Source organism: Mus caroli, unplaced genomic scaffold (assembly GCF_978045245.1).
Source record: "Mus caroli unplaced genomic scaffold, Mus_caroli_1 scaffold_11, whole genome shotgun sequence".
In the NCBI taxonomy this organism is placed as follows: domain Eukaryota; kingdom Metazoa; phylum Chordata; class Mammalia; order Rodentia; family Muridae; genus Mus; species Mus caroli.
The window spans coordinates 47,421,307-47,436,404 of NW_028227266.1; the positions used below are offsets into that span (position 1 = coordinate 47,421,307).

General features: G+C 47.9%; 1 protein-coding gene across 7 annotated transcripts in view; it reads right to left on the bottom strand.

Annotated features, from left to right (window-relative positions):
• Positions 1-4,910: 4,910 nt before the first annotated feature.
• Ncam1 (neural cell adhesion molecule 1) overlaps positions 4,911-15,098 on the bottom strand; it is a 295,159-nt gene continuing 284,971 nt past the window's right edge. For 4 of the 7 annotated variants that reach the window (XM_029481091.2, XM_085844623.1, XM_085844622.1 and 1 more), the window contains 4 exons: positions 11,012-11,219; positions 9,885-10,001; positions 8,146-8,946; positions 4,911-6,881 (listed from right to left, as the gene is read on the bottom strand). In XM_029481091.2, coding sequence (XP_029336951.1) covers positions 6,761-6,881; positions 8,146-8,946; positions 9,885-10,001; positions 11,012-11,219 — 1,247 coding nt within the window. In that variant the 3' untranslated portion in view covers positions 4,911-6,760. The remainder of the gene's footprint in view (positions 6,882-8,145; positions 8,947-9,884; positions 10,002-11,011; positions 11,220-15,098) is intronic. The other 3 variants (XM_021173415.3, XM_029481097.2, XM_029481098.2) reach the window with 1 other exon arrangement.

Genomic DNA, 15,098 nt, shown 5'->3' on the forward strand with positions numbered 1-15,098 from the left:
ATAATCTACACCCTTGCACACATTTAGGGCTGCTGTAGCTGTGTGAGGGAAATACTGCATAAGGACAGTATACAGTGCAACTATACCTAACTCAAGACTAGTAGTGGTGCATCAGCCTTTTTGAGAGTGTTTGCCCATTGCTAAAGTTAGTAAAAGTCACAAATCAGTTGTGTGTATGTGTGTGTGTGCGCTTAAAGTGATGAAGTAAATATTTACAATTTTAAAGCAGGAATTGAAATGTGAATAACACACATGCATAGGCCCACTCACATACACACTTGAGATAGTAGCCAAAAATGCATACCACATTCAAAACTGATGCTCAGACCAGTGACGTCATTCACACCACTGATACATGAGTGGCATTCTGAAATGTATCTTTCCTGTTTCATTGTCCCTCACTTAATAAAGTGTGACAGTTGGTTTGAGCTGTCAGCTCCATGAACTAAGAGGAACCTAGGGTTGATGTAGTACACCTGTGTGTCTAGTGAGGCGTTTCCCAAGAGGGTGACTGCTGGGATGAGAATGGGCTTGACTAGGGAAGGGATCCTCGACTGTCAAACAGCTGGGAAGAAGTGGGAAGGAACAAGGAGAGCGTGGGCAGGCCAGTGGGTCTTTGTCTTTGCTGAGTGACTGAGTATCCTGCTACTGCCTGCTGCCTCCAGACTCCAGCTTCCTTAGCTTTCAATGTGAACTCTGCACCTCTCCAGGGACCCTTCAGGCTGTCAGCATTGGATCGGAATAGCTGAGCATCCTGCTTCCTCAACTGCACATCTGATTCTCTCCTCCTCCAGTGTGCAGGTAGATTTTGTTAAGTCTACTCAGTTCCTATAGTGTCGGCCAATTCAATAAACCCTGTGTGTGAAAAAAGAGGGAGAAGAGAGGGAGGAGAAGGAGGGAAAGATGAAGGGAGGAAACAAGAGAGAGAAGGATAGAGGCAGTCTATTGGTTCTGTTTTTCTAGAGAACCCTACCTAATACAAGTGAACAAATCAATCAATATTCAGATTGGAAATACACCCATTAATGAATTGGAGCCATAGGCTAACTATAGATATACAATGTCAACACAAATGAACCAAAGAATTCTCTATCAACATGGTGTAAGCAATTTCTATACAGTATTTTCATACCACACTCTTTATATCAGCAAAACTGATAATAAACATATAAACATACCCTCCTACCCAGATCTGTTCTCACTATTTGTGGGCCTGTTGCCGCACACTTCTGCTTATATTTCACCAAGCAAAGTAAGTCACACAGTCATACCTGTTGAAGTGAGCAGAGAAGTACAAGGCAACCATGTTCCTGAAAGGAAAGTAGAGTGATAGTGTATGCAATTCTGACAACCACTCCATTATGTGTGTGTGGGCATGTGTGTGAATGTGTGTGTATGTACATGCGTATGGGGGGGTGTGGTATGCATGTGTGTGTGACGTGTGCATGTATGTGTTCATATGTGTGTGCATGTATGGTGTGTGTGTTTATATGTGTGTGTGTGCTGTGTGAATGAGGTATGTGTGTGTATCTCTGTGTGTGTAGTATGTATGTGTGTGTATGTATGTGTGAATGCTTGTGGTGTGTGTGAGCACATGTGTATGTGAAAGAGTGGTGTGTTTGTGTATGTGTAGTGTGATGTGTGTGTTGTACATGCGTGTCCATAATATGTGTATGTATGTGTGTGTATGTCTCTGTGTGGTATGAGTGTGTGTGTATGTTTGTGTATGCGTATATATGTATGTATGTGTGTATATTTGTGTATGGTATGTTACTCTCATATATAAATGTAGCTTACACCAGAGCTGATTTGCTCACTGGAGCATCTTGGAGATGCTCAGTACTTCAAATGGGTTTGATAGAAAAATAACACAGAAGAAAGCTCTGGAAACCAGCTCCCATGGGTCAACAAAGACAGTCTTCATTGCACGTTGTGTCCAGTTCTGAATAAGCTGTGGGTTTTTGTTTCCCACCCACCCCTGCCATTTGCAGCTGTGACTCTGTGGTAAAAGAAATTGCATGGATGCATATGACTTGGTATTAGGCTGTAGAACAGAAGAGGCACAACTCCCCTGCTCGCTATCCCCAAAGATGATTAATCTCATCAGAATAAGCAAGTAAGGGAGTTAAACTGGGCACAAAAAAAGGAGATGTCACCATCAGCTTTGTGCAAGGGCAAAGTAATCCCTAAGTAAGTACCGGCTTGTATTTTATGACCTAGATACCTCTCTCAGTAAATACTCTCTCAGTATTTACATCAGTGTGAATGGAAACAAAGGTGGTGTTGACGTTTCACTCAGTAAAAAGTTTTTATAACAGGAGAGAAGGCCCCTGAAGTACAGAATGCTGGGTAAGGATGTTAATGGAGATGTGATCACCACCATCCAGATGGACAGCTGAGGGTGAGACCCTGGGACGTGGGAGGTTCCATAGAAAATGAGAACAACGAATCCCATCCTGAATCTGCATCCAGGGCTCCTTCAGGAATCAGGTCCAGAGTTTAATGGACACTTCTAACTGTAGAGGTTGTTTACAGAGAGCCACGTGGTAGCAGATGCCAGAGAATTTAGAGTTTGTACTCCTGCCCACCTTAACAAATCCCCAGGGCTGAATTATGACTCCAAACACAGACAAAGCAAAAGGGAGGAGGCATTTATTGTTCTGAAAAAATGCTTCAAACATCCGCCTCACAGGTGTGATTGTGATGCTCAGGTGTTGGCTGTTATGACTGTGCTTGGTGGTGCTGCCCCTCAGTGATGGGAACAACACTTCTTATTTTCTGAGTTCCTGTTATGAGTGAAGAAAACACTATCCTAGACACACACACACACACACACACACACACACACACACACACACACACACGTTGTGTTGTTCATCAACTAGTACCAACACCTATGCCCTGGGGACTTCCTGTACAGCAACTGAGAAAATTGAGTCTTGGGGAGATTAAATAATTCTTCCAAGGTCATCTGGGAATCGACAGAACCAGGATCATAATGGAGTCTTTTCCAATCTCAGGTTTGGGCCCTTTAAACAGGAGCCTCTCTACCAATCTGTACAACATGAACACAAGATGGTTTTATACCCATACACCCAGACATATACACACATACACTTTGGTTGTTGTTGTTATTGAGACTTGATCTTACACTGTAGCCTAGGCTGACTTGGAAGTTAGTGTGTAGTCCACAGCAATGTAGATTCAAATTCAAATTCATGGTAACTCTCCTGCCTCAGTCTACTGAATAGTAGGGTTACAGAGCTGAGCTATTACGTGTGTCAGAGACACACTAATGTCGCTTACTGGGTGCTAAAACCAAAGCAACCACAAACTCTGCCCTAAAACCAACTAACTAACCAAAGAAAAGCCAAAACCTAGAATGCAGGCATGCCTATATTTCTTTGCACGCCACTCTCACAGAGCAGAAAGAAACCCCAGTTGGACTAGAGTTTTTTTTTTTTTTCTTTCAATTTTTATTGAACACAAGTATTCTGACAGAATGCAAAGTCAAAATTCTCAGTTAGTACTCAGTATTTACAGCAGTGAGAATGGAAACAAAGGTGGTGTTGATGTTTCACTCAGTAAAAAGTTTTTATAACAAGAGAGAAGGCCCCCGAAGTACAGAATGCTGGGTAAGGATGTTAATGGAGGTGTGATCACCACCATCCAGACGGACAGCTGAGGGTGAGACCCCGGGACATGGGAGGTGCCATAGAAAATGAGGACATAGAATCCTGTTGGATACACCTTGGCCCTTCAGGACTGGGAGACCCCACGGGTGGCACCTGGGTAGCCTTCCCACGGAACTTGGCCATGCTGGTCTTTATGTGATACAATGTATGCCACATAGACATAAGACACACCGACACTGACACTGGTGGAGTCCATTCCTCCTTCCAAAAACTAAAACAACAAACAAACAAACAACCCCCCCCCAAAACCAAAACCAACCCAACAGAAAACTAAATGCTTATTTCTTCACATAAAAGAATGGGGGGGATACACTGTCTCTCTCTTTGATATCAGAGAGACTACTGCTGTTTAAAAATAAAAAGAAACAGAAAAAGGAAGAAAGGAAAACCCATGCATGGCGAGACAAACATATGTATAAAGAGAGAGGCATATCAAAGTGTGGGCGGTCTTGGCTTCCAGCAAATGAGTGGCCAGTGTTCTGGGGTCAGCTACTCTGGGCCACATTATTTTGGAGTTGGCCATACCTCTGTCTCTTCTTATCATCAGAGTTGAGCTCAGTGTATCCAACCACAAACAGTGGAGTACACCGTTTCCAGGAGGTACAGTGTGCCCTCAGCGGAGCCGGTCCAGCCGCCGACTTCACCATATAGGAAAGCGATTCCCCGGAACAGGCTGTGGCCCGAGGAGTCTGCCCCTCACCGCGAGGACCTGGCTCGGGTGCTGCTACCCAGCTCTCCCATTCTGCTAAGTGCCCTCAGAGTTGTCTACCCCATAGCTCTTCCTGAGGACCCGTGTACGTGAACTGTGGATCTGTGCAGGCCCTGGAATGAAAGGGGCTGGGCTGGGCTGGGCTGGGCTGGGCTGAGTGTTCTGCGATCCTCCATTCCCATTCCCCGGGAGCTGAGAAAATGCAAAATAACCCCACACTGAGCAAAGGACGAGACCATTATTTTTCACAGTTTGAAATTATAATCTAGCAACACCACTGGTCACACTGCAGAAGTGTCAGAACCCTGGGGGATGTGGCCCACAGGGTGCGTCTGGCCACCCTAACCTCTTGTCACTTTGTACTTGGGAAAGGAACACGTGCTGTCTGGGGGACGTCTGTTGGCTTAGTGTCCTCTTCATCAGCATCACTCTGTTTTATTGCCTATTAAAAGGCTTTGATTCCTTTTTTTCCTTTTGGGATTTGTTTTGTTTTGTTTCCTGAATAGTTGTTTGTGTTTTTTTTTTTTCTGAACTATCTGCTATACCTTCCACAACCAAACTATGTTGAAGTTTTATTTCAATACTATGACAAAAACACGTTTCACACTAAAATATTCACGCATCCACAGTGCACAAGCTTGCGTTCTAAAGCAGAATGAAAAAACAAAAGCAAAATTTCTATACAAAGGGCTGGCTTTTCCCTTCTCCCCCCTCCCATCCCCTGAAAGTTTCTGTATTTTCCCCCCACTTGGTTTTCGATCCAGGAGAGTTGTATTATTACTCCAGACGATATTTGTTTTTTGTTTTTACAAATGTTGCCTAACTGAACAGAAGGCCGATGTCACTTGACTTCCATAGATTTCCAAAAGGAGACACTACTTCCCTGAAGCACACGCGCTCTTCCGCTCAAATCTAGATTCTGGGCTCTAAAGGAAATGGTATGTATATATTTTATTTGGCTTTCTACAAAAAGGAGGTGTCTGGGGTAAAAAAAGGAAAAAAAAAGAAAAAAGAAAAAAGAAAAAAAGAAAAGTGTGTTCACCAAGACCAGCCCCAACTATACAATCTTCTCTGCTTCATTCAACAAAGCCAAAGGAGTCCTTCAGAGGAAGGGTGCGCAGACACCTGGGCGGCAGGTCCAGTGTCACAGACACAGGCAGGTGGCAGCTAATCCGAAAGTGGTCTAACATCCCCCATCTCCCCCTAAGAAACGGCAACAGAATTAACAGAAAAAAAAAGGCAAAATCATTTCAGAAGGAGGGGCTTTCGCCCCAGTTTGACACAGGTGAAAACTGTAATGAGTCAGAATCCTCAGGGTAGGGCAGGGGATGGTTAGGGGATAGAGCCACTGTAAACAATCATCTTTTGTAACCTTCACCCATGCTAAAAGCAACCGGGAGGATTCTACCTGCCTCTATGGGGTACCTGTTGCTTAAAGAAAAAACAGGGGGGGGGGCAGCTATTTTATACAGGGACACTAAACGCAACCAAAGTCAAACATAGTCTGTCAACTTGTAAACACTGGAAAGCAAACTTGAAAAAAGGGGAAGAAAGGGAAAGAAAAGAAAGAGTGGAGAAAAAAAATCAAAAGCGAAAGAACTGAATAAGCTGGCATTTGGCATGCTTCCTAAGAAACAGGAGTCCCCGTGGGAACTGAACGCAGCTAGCCAGAGTGCCACACTCCGCATACGGAACAAACACAAACTGAACGGAAAGTATAACTTATTTGTGAGGTTCGACAGAGTTCCAACTTGACTGAAAGTATAAAAATAAACTGTGGGCTTGGTTCATTCCTTAGTCTAAGTTCTTGGAAGCATTTTTTTTTTTTTTCTGAAACTGATCTGTGCCAATTGGGTAATACCCATTGCAGCCTCCCCGAGCCTAGATTTTTCTTTCTTTCTTTTCTTTCTTTCTTTCTTTCTTTCTTTCTTTCTTTCTTTCTTTCTTTCTTTCTTTCTTTCTTTCTTTCTTTCTTTCTTTCTTTCTTTCTTCAATCTGAGCTTCCTAGATTCCTAATCTGGGGCCCTTTTGTCTGATTTTTAAATGGTTTCAGGGAACAGAGTGTCCTAGTTTGGCTGTGGGTTTAACCTTTTTGTCTCTTTTTTTCTTAACAAGTGAGTGTAAGACACAGGAGCCCTTTCTAGAACCCTACAAAAAGGCATTCCCGTGTTTATCTGGTTTTGTTGGTTTTGTTTTTAAAGGCAAAAGACACTAGAGGAATGAGTGTGTGTGTGTGTGTGTGTGTGTGTGTGTGTGTGTGTGTGAGTGAGAGAGAGGGGGGAGATTATTTGGGGATGCTCTGGTGAAGCCGCTGTGTCATTTTTCATTTTGATCTTTGCTTGTTGCTTGGTACCCATCATGCTTTGCTCTCATTCTCTTTTGTTTGTGTGGCATCACTGGGGACGGTCTTGACTTCAGTTGGTGCTGGCTTGGCTTCTGACTCCGGAGGCTCAGACTTTGTTTCTACAGGGCCCTTCCTGTAGAGAAACAGAAACAGTGTTGCTAAGACCACTTTGTAGAGCTCTGAAAATACCCCCCTCCCCTCGCTCCCAGTGCCACATGGGATGGAGGAGGCTTCAGTTGCAGCTCCAACATCTAACCTTGCATGCACATTGAAATCACCTGAGAGCCCTCCAAACCACTCACACCTGGGGCATGTCCCCAGAAATCCTGGGTATAGTGACTTTAAACACAACCATAATTCCAAGGTGCAGATGGCTAGGTGGAGTTGCACTAGCCAAGAACAATGGTCTCCTCCTCCAGCCTTAACTTTCCCCAGCCCATGTTAACCTGGGAGTTCCTCTCTCCCACTGCGACACAGTGGGGTGCCCCAGGCTCTGCCTCTGGCACCAGTTCTAGGAATTCCTACCATAAACCACTTCTCTTTTGCCTGCCCCAAAGCTTCATCCCATACTGTTTCAGGATGGGAACTCTTTGGTGGCTTGAGTAGCGTGAGAGAATACTGTTACCAGGGTGGCAAGAGGCTAGCATGGGCCTGCTTGCTATAAGAGACTGGAAGGGACAGCCACATTGACTTTTGTAAAAGTCCAGGCGTGCCTCTGTCTCCACAGGTCTTCCAGGACAGAGTCAAGCCTAAAGACGCGGTAGAGCAAGTGCAGCTACCTGTTCATGCCAACGCATTTGGTTAGCATCACACTGCAGAAAGCTGAAGGATGAGAACTTGAGTTTGGAGACAGGCATGAGTGCCTGAGAGTCTTGGGTAGGGGAAGAGTGAGCCTCGCAGCCCGTGTGGGAAAGAGCTGTCTGTGGCTACATCCTCCTTGTACAAGCACCTCACCAGAAGCTAGCTATTTCTTTCTGAATACCACTTTGCCATTCTTGGGAGGTCTTGGCCTGGCCTTGGATAACACATACAACTATGGGCCCAGGATGGCAGATAAAGGCACATTGGCCTCCGTAGTGCCTTCTCAAACTCTGCTCATCAGTGGCCCAACTGCAAAGGCATCCCCCGGGGGGCAGGCAGATGGCTAGGATTATAAGGATGGAACCTAAGGAACATGACCTAATTATGGAGCGAATTACGCAGCTCCTTCGCCCCTGACATCGCCCATCCCATTGCCTGCCCCTGTTCCTGCATCATCCCAGGCCCCTGGCTGACAGTGGTATCATAGAAGCCCTGCAAGAGGCTGAGGACACATCGAACACGGAGGACATAACACAGCACAGACACACACCACTACGGGACACAACCCAATGACAGTGGACAAAGAGTGGCCGTACTCGGTCTTTGCTGGTGCGGGAGGCACAGTGCTGTCTGCAGTGGAAGGAGCAAGCTCAGAGGCTTGTCCACTGGCCCCAGTGGCAGGAGCAGGAGAGCCCAGGGCTGCAAAAACATCCTTTGCAAGGTCAATATCTGGGGTCTTGAAGTTCCCTTCGTCCATTTTTAAGTCCTCGCCCTGGGAAGGGTTTGTGGTTGCAGCCTTGCTCTTCGGGCTAGCAGGGGCTGTGGCTGCCTCAGGTGGGTTCTTCACCGTGCCAGGCTGGGTGGGCTCTGGGTCCGGACCTTTGGTGCTGGGGGCTTCCTGCTTGGCCTGGGGGGCATCTGTGGCAGGGGCGGCTACTGCTGCTAAGGGGCTGGCTGCCCCAGCTGGAGTGGGGGTAGGAGCGGGGGAGGCCTTACTGGCTAGAGGGGCCTTGGAGGTCTCTCCCGCACTGGCAGGGGTGCTAGGACTGAGTACAGCTCCTTGGTTAGCCAAGACAGTGGAGGACAGATTGCTAGCAGAGGGAGCTGAAGTTGGAGTATCACTCAGGTCAACTAGAGGAGCAACTTTGGGGGCTGAGGCTGGGGACGAGGATGAAACAGTGACACCCTTGGAAGGGGTGGCCTGACCAGCGGGCACAGAATTTGAGTCTGGCACAGTTGTGGCCGGTGGGGCAATACTGGAGGTCAGTGTAGTGGTCTCACTGGTAGGGCTGTTCTGAGCAGTGGCAAAGGTTTCGGTGATAGTGTCAGAGTTAGTGGTGACGGTGGTGACAGAAGGCAGCATGTCCTCGACAGTGGCTGTGGTGTCGGCAGGCAGCCTGTGGGGAGGACAGGAAGTAGAAAGAGAATAGACAATGAAGCTGAGACATGACAGAGAAGCTAGATAGGAGCTGAGGAGAGGAGCGGTGGGAGGGTGGGCATGCAACCATACACGGGCAGGAACATGGGCCCACGGAGAAACAAGGACAAGAGGAAGTACATGCCCCAGGCGGGCAGAAGAGGACACAGGAGACAACAAAGAACGTGGCAGTCTCAAAGGGATCTGCTAGCCTTCTTCCATGCTGACACCCCTTCAGCTCTCTGTACAGGGCTCCAGTTCCCTACTGCTCTGTCTAGCATTCTCTTGTGCTGCTCTGGATCTCCACTCCAGGGAAGGCAGCTGATGTCTATCATCTCTAGGTTTCTGGAGCCCCCTAGGGGCATGTCCAGCTACCTTACAATTCTTCCTAGGCAGGCATGGGGAGAGCCAGAATGAAGAGGACCAGTGCTCCAAACAGCTCCTAGTTGCCAAGGTCTCTTCCAGCTATAGATTGGTGTTCCTGTGATATGTATTTCCTTCAAGGCTATCAGCCATGGCTGGTCAGAACCCCTGAAGATCTCCAAGGTTTCTGAGTGGAAGAAGACCAAGGAACCTACCCAGGTCCTGAAGATTTTTCAAGAAATCCTAAATGAAATGGGCTAGTCCTCTCTCACAATGAAGTTAAGCCATTCCTAGAATATGTGTGGAACTTTGGAACACTCCAGGGAGCCCACTTATGCAACGAGCCTGGCAAGGCACCCATTAGGATCCAAGGAGAAGCCAGAACGTCTTCTCTCTGCGGAGAGTGGGTTCAGAAGGTCTTCTGACCCAGGGCTCCAGAGCTCTGGCTTCCATGTTTGGCCAGGAGCCGAGGGTGAGAAGCGGGGAAGGTTGGGGTAGGGTGATAAGGTGGAGTTGGGGTTCTACTGAGGCGACAATCCCTCCTACTCCACGTACTCGGGCTCTGTCAGCGGCGTGGTCTCGTTGGGCTCTGTGTGCTTCCCCCCATCGTGGTTTGGAGTCCGTTCTTCCTCCGTTCGGACCTCCACAATGGGTTCTTTCGACTCATCTTTCCTGTGGAGAGAGTTCCACTGGTTAGATCCCAGGATGGCTTCCCAGGAAAGTCATCGAAGAAAGAAGCTGTAAGGAGGGGCATCGGGGTTTCGCCTGTGGCTATCAGAGTGGGCTGGATGATTGTGTCTGCGGCAGTGCAGTCCCTATACATCAGATAATTACCTCATCTCACCTCACCTCACCTCACCTCACCTCACCTCACCTCACCCCTCCCGCAGTCCTTCCATCTGTACATTAGGACAAGTAAGCATATACCTTGACTAACTATGAGAACTAAATGAGAAAAGGTTTTAAGCACAGTGCAGTTAACTGCTCAGATGCAAACTTATGTGCACACATGTATATGCATGCATAAAAATGTATTTGTAACTGTGCATACACAGACCTGTGTGTATGTATGCATATATATATGTATATATTATATATATACATGCATCTATCTATCTATCTATCTATCTATCTATCTATCTACCTATCTAAAGAGTTACTTGCATGTGGGGGTGTTAAGCAATTTATCTTCTTACTCCATCCTTTCTCAGCTTGCTACAACAGCCTCATTCACCCACGGACTTCGATATCTCCTACTAACTAGCGAACAGATGCTGCTGGTGGGAAGAACATACACATTGTCCTTCATTTCTCTCCCTTTGGTGCCCTAGAGCCAGGATACAGGGTCTTGCCTTCAGTAGCTGCAAGACGGGCATTTGAACAGTAAATGAAGAGAGAGGTTAAGTGTCTTCCTCCAAGGCTGGTTCCTTCCACCACAGCTCCTTTCCAAGTTTAAATCTGACAAGTCCCACCTCTTGACATCATCAGAAAGATTCAAATCTTTATGAGGCTTTAGAACCTAGGGTGGGCCAAAGGCACTGCTCTTCAAGCTGTTACCCCAGCTGGCCTTAAACCCATGCTTCGAGTCAGGGAGGTCACTAGAGCACTCTCAGATAGCACAGAGCCAGACCCTGGGCTGGGGCAGAGCCTACACCGCACTGACAGGACGGGTTTTTACTCACGAGAAAGCAGCCTTGCCCTCCTCCATGTCTTTGCCCTTGGCTCCGGGCCCAGCTTTGCCACACAGGTTAACAGCGATGCACATGAGCAGGCCACACTTGTTCAGGAAGTAGCAGGTGATATCCATGACCACCAGGAGCAGGACGAAGATGACAATGAGGATGCCCACAATGGCGCCTGTGCTCAGGCCTGCGGTGGGGCTGCCATTGGCTTAAGTGGGAAAGAAGTGGTCTGTGGTTAGCAGGTTTGTGCATGAGCCCCTGGCCCTGTAAACAGCCATCCCTAGGGTGGAGTGGTACCCTGAGCCCCAGGCCCTATGAACATCCATCCCTGGGGTAGAGTAGGACCCTGAACCCCTGAGACTAAGAACAGCCATCCCTGGGATGGAACAGGGCCTGAGCATGAAGCCAAGGCATTTGTGACCAATGGCACCTTCATCGGGGCCTTCTTATGCCTGGTGTAGGGACAATAGGTTCTCTGCACTTTTCAGATGGGACACATTGCCTCATCTCATGCAGGAGATGGGGTTTGAGGACTCCCACAGATTAAGATGAGAGAGGAGATTGTGTCTTCACTCTTGCCTCCCAACCCACTCTGAACCTCTTCCCTAAGGCATGTGCTCAACTGATCTTTACGAATCCTGGAAGCCCCGTCAGGTAGTCTTTGAGGGCACTGAGTGAGGGCGAATCCAGGCAGGCCCTGATGTATCTCTGGACCAATGCAAAATATTTTTCCTGGTTCGTCAGGCAGTGATTCCTGTCTTCAGGCTATGCTATGGCTCTAGGCTCAGTGACAGACAGGGTCCCATATGGGGTTCCCAAGACTGCCTTGGGTCTTGAGGAGATGCCAGACCCAGTGGGATGCCCAACATATGATTCAAGTTCCTCTCCACTCTTGAAGAGTAAGTCCAACGGACTTTAACTATGAGGGAACTGGGGCTCAGCTTATCATTTCTCAGGCCTCAGGAGGATGAATGTGGCCTACCAACTCTGGAGACATGGCAGCCTCCCCAGGCCCCACAGGTAAGGCGAGGGGGGTCTGGGAATACTCACCACATGGGAGCCGGGCATTCTGGGAGCAGACTTCAGGAAAACCTGTAGACTTACCCAGATCTGAACATTCTCACAGACAGTCACACCCACACACAGGACAAGTGCCCATAGACTCACAGTCTCACATCCCAACAGCACCCAGCCTCCTAACTCTGGCTGGGGCTTCACTGTCTAGTTCCTTTGGTAACCATTAGTAGACCTCTGAGGCCTTGGCCTATAGATTTTTCCCACAGAAGACCCTGCCTGTGTTCCCTGTGTGGCGTCACTCACACCAGTTTTCTGGGAGGGACCCACTGACTCTAGATGACTCCCATCAGTGCTGGTATCAGTGCAGGAAGCAAAGCTCTGCACAGAGTTCTGCCTATGTAAGTCATTGTGGGGACAATAGTCTCAGATGGTCACAGGGCACTTCTTACTCATTAGTCCCATTCCATTCTACCATTCTACCCTGCCTGATGTGTCCTGTGCTCCCAAGGGACTAAGACCACTTAGGTTTTCAGAATGGCTGCAAGGACCACAGATAACAGTACTTGGGAATTGGCCCCAACTGTCTTCATGGTAAATATACTATAATTTGCCAAATGGCTAAGTCCAGCAGATTGACAATCTTATCTTAGGTCATCCCTCCAGACAAGGGCAGGAACAGTACTGCCTGTGGGCTACTGTCTCTCTTTTAATACTGTTGGATATTTGCAACAGGATCTCACTGGCTAGGGGCTCTGATCCCTTTGTCTTTAGTTCCCGAGAGCTGTGTTTACAGGTGTGAGCCACCACACCAGGCCACCATGCTCCGTTCCTGATGTAGCATGTGTTCTGCTGTACTAGGACGCCTCACTGAGGTACTGTAGTGCTTCTTAAGGGTTTCCACTGTTCCTAATTACAAGCTTCAATTCTGGCCCAGGATGCCTGAGAGGAACCCTCACACCAACTCCTCGCGGGGCCCTAAGCCCTAAGCTGGAGGAGGCTCCAGGTTTTCAGATGTTTTCACTCTTTAGGACCTCGGCTTGTTTCCCATTCTCTCTTCCTCAGGACTTTGGGCTGGTCCCTTTTAATCCTTCACTGGGGCCCCCAGCTGCTGTCTCTGAGATGCCCCAACATGAGTGAAAGACAGGTGTGTGGGCTTTGGCACCGCTCCTGGCTTCAGCCCTCAGCTGGAGGGACTCTTGAGAACTCTGTGACCCTCACTCTTGTATGGGGACGGAAGGAGATGCCTTGACCTCCTTGATCTTTAGGATCCCAAGGGGTTTCCTTGAATAGGAAAGTCATCTTAGCCTCAGTCTCTGACACCTAGTAGGTGTCCAGTGCAGACTTCATGAGGAAAGAGCTAAAGTATCAAAGGAGTTTTTTGGGGGGATACGTATGAATTTTGGTACTTAGTGGCACTCATAAAAATTCTTTTGAGAGCAAGTTTTATTTCTCTATAGCCCAGGCTAGTCTGGGTCTCTTTGTGAAGCTCAGGCTAGCTTCACATTTATGAGACTCTTGCTGCCTAGGCCTCTTGATCTGATTATAGACACAGCCTACCACATCCATCTCAGCAGCAATGTTTTTTTTTTTTTTTTTTATCTTCAGCTCCATACATCAAAGAAGTCCTATGTGACTGATCATCTCATAACTCCTGAGCCATGTCTCTAGCCTCATGGCTGCTCATCTCTTCAAAGAGGGAAAATAAACCACGGGGAAAGCTGTTCTGAGGGTGCGAGTACAGTGGTGGGACAGCATTTGCTCTGGGCCCAGCAGAACCAGCTGAAGGTTTCACCACCGGGTCTAAGCATATTTGAATGGATGTATCCAAGAGTGAAGAACATAATGCCATATAAGGAAAAAAGTAGATCAAAGTTTGAAGCCTTGCTCAGCTGATCTGGTCTCACATGTGTCATGGCCTCTGTGTAGAACCCTATTGCTCGCGCTTTTGTTCCCCTGGTAAGAACACGCTCAGGGCAACCGGAATCTTCTGCAGCACAAGCTTTATTGCTTACCCCATCAGGAGCCAGTGGAGAAGAGAGCCAGAGAGAGAGCCAGAGAGAGAGAGAGAGAGATGGCGGAGCCCTCTCCCTTTTATGGAGGACTGTCCTCCGCCTCGGACGTGTCACTCCCTGATTGGCTGCAGCCCATCAGCCGGAGTTGTCGTCACGGGAAAGGCAGAGCACATGGCGTGGAAAGCTACCCCGGCACATGCGCAGCTTGCTTGTTTACTACTTAGAACACAGGTGTCAGTGCCATCAGCGCCATCTTGTAATGGCGAATGTGAAGGCGGCTCCTTACAGAACCCCCCCCCCCCACTCCCCCGCAGACCCTTGTAAACTAGGGTCTGACTTTTAGTGTTGTATTCCAGCCCAGGCTGGTCTGCTTGCTTCCCCATGGACATGGTATCCTATCATCTCTCCAAGGCTTGCTGACTGTATAGCTATGCTGTCTTACAGCACCTCAAATTTCACATTATCTTCTTGGATATCTACTACCTTCTTTATCGTCCTTATCTAACAAGCTACTCTGCTCTACTCTCCTCTTGCTCCCATCTGACTTGATTCCCCTGAGCATTTATAGGCACGTATGCGCACCGCTCCTGCATGGGTTCTCTAGAACATTCAAGCAGGCAGGCGCCCACTCTCTTCTCTGTCTCCCTAGCTGCTAGTGTGACTCTGACATTGGGCAAATGTTCACAGACTATTTGTTGGGTGACTGAATGAGTCTTCAGCCTGGGGATGAAAACATCATTCCAAGCATTTAATTGTGTGCTATGGGGAGGAAATGGACCTGTATTCTTCACAGCATCTTTAGGTGCTACTATAGGGGGAAGAGCAGACGACAGCCCCTCAGGAAGGACTGGCAAGCATAGGAAGTCAAACAGAGTGAGCTGCCTTGGAAGCTCCGTTTCTTGCAAGTGCTGTTTCTGGAAACCGTTAAGCAGAGACCAGACAAGCTCTTTAGAGAGATGTTGTGCCTCTGACGATGATCCTGGATGAGATACCTGTATCTGGAAGGGCCTTGGGTGGAGGACAGTCTGCAAATCTTTATCAACCATAAATACCTCATC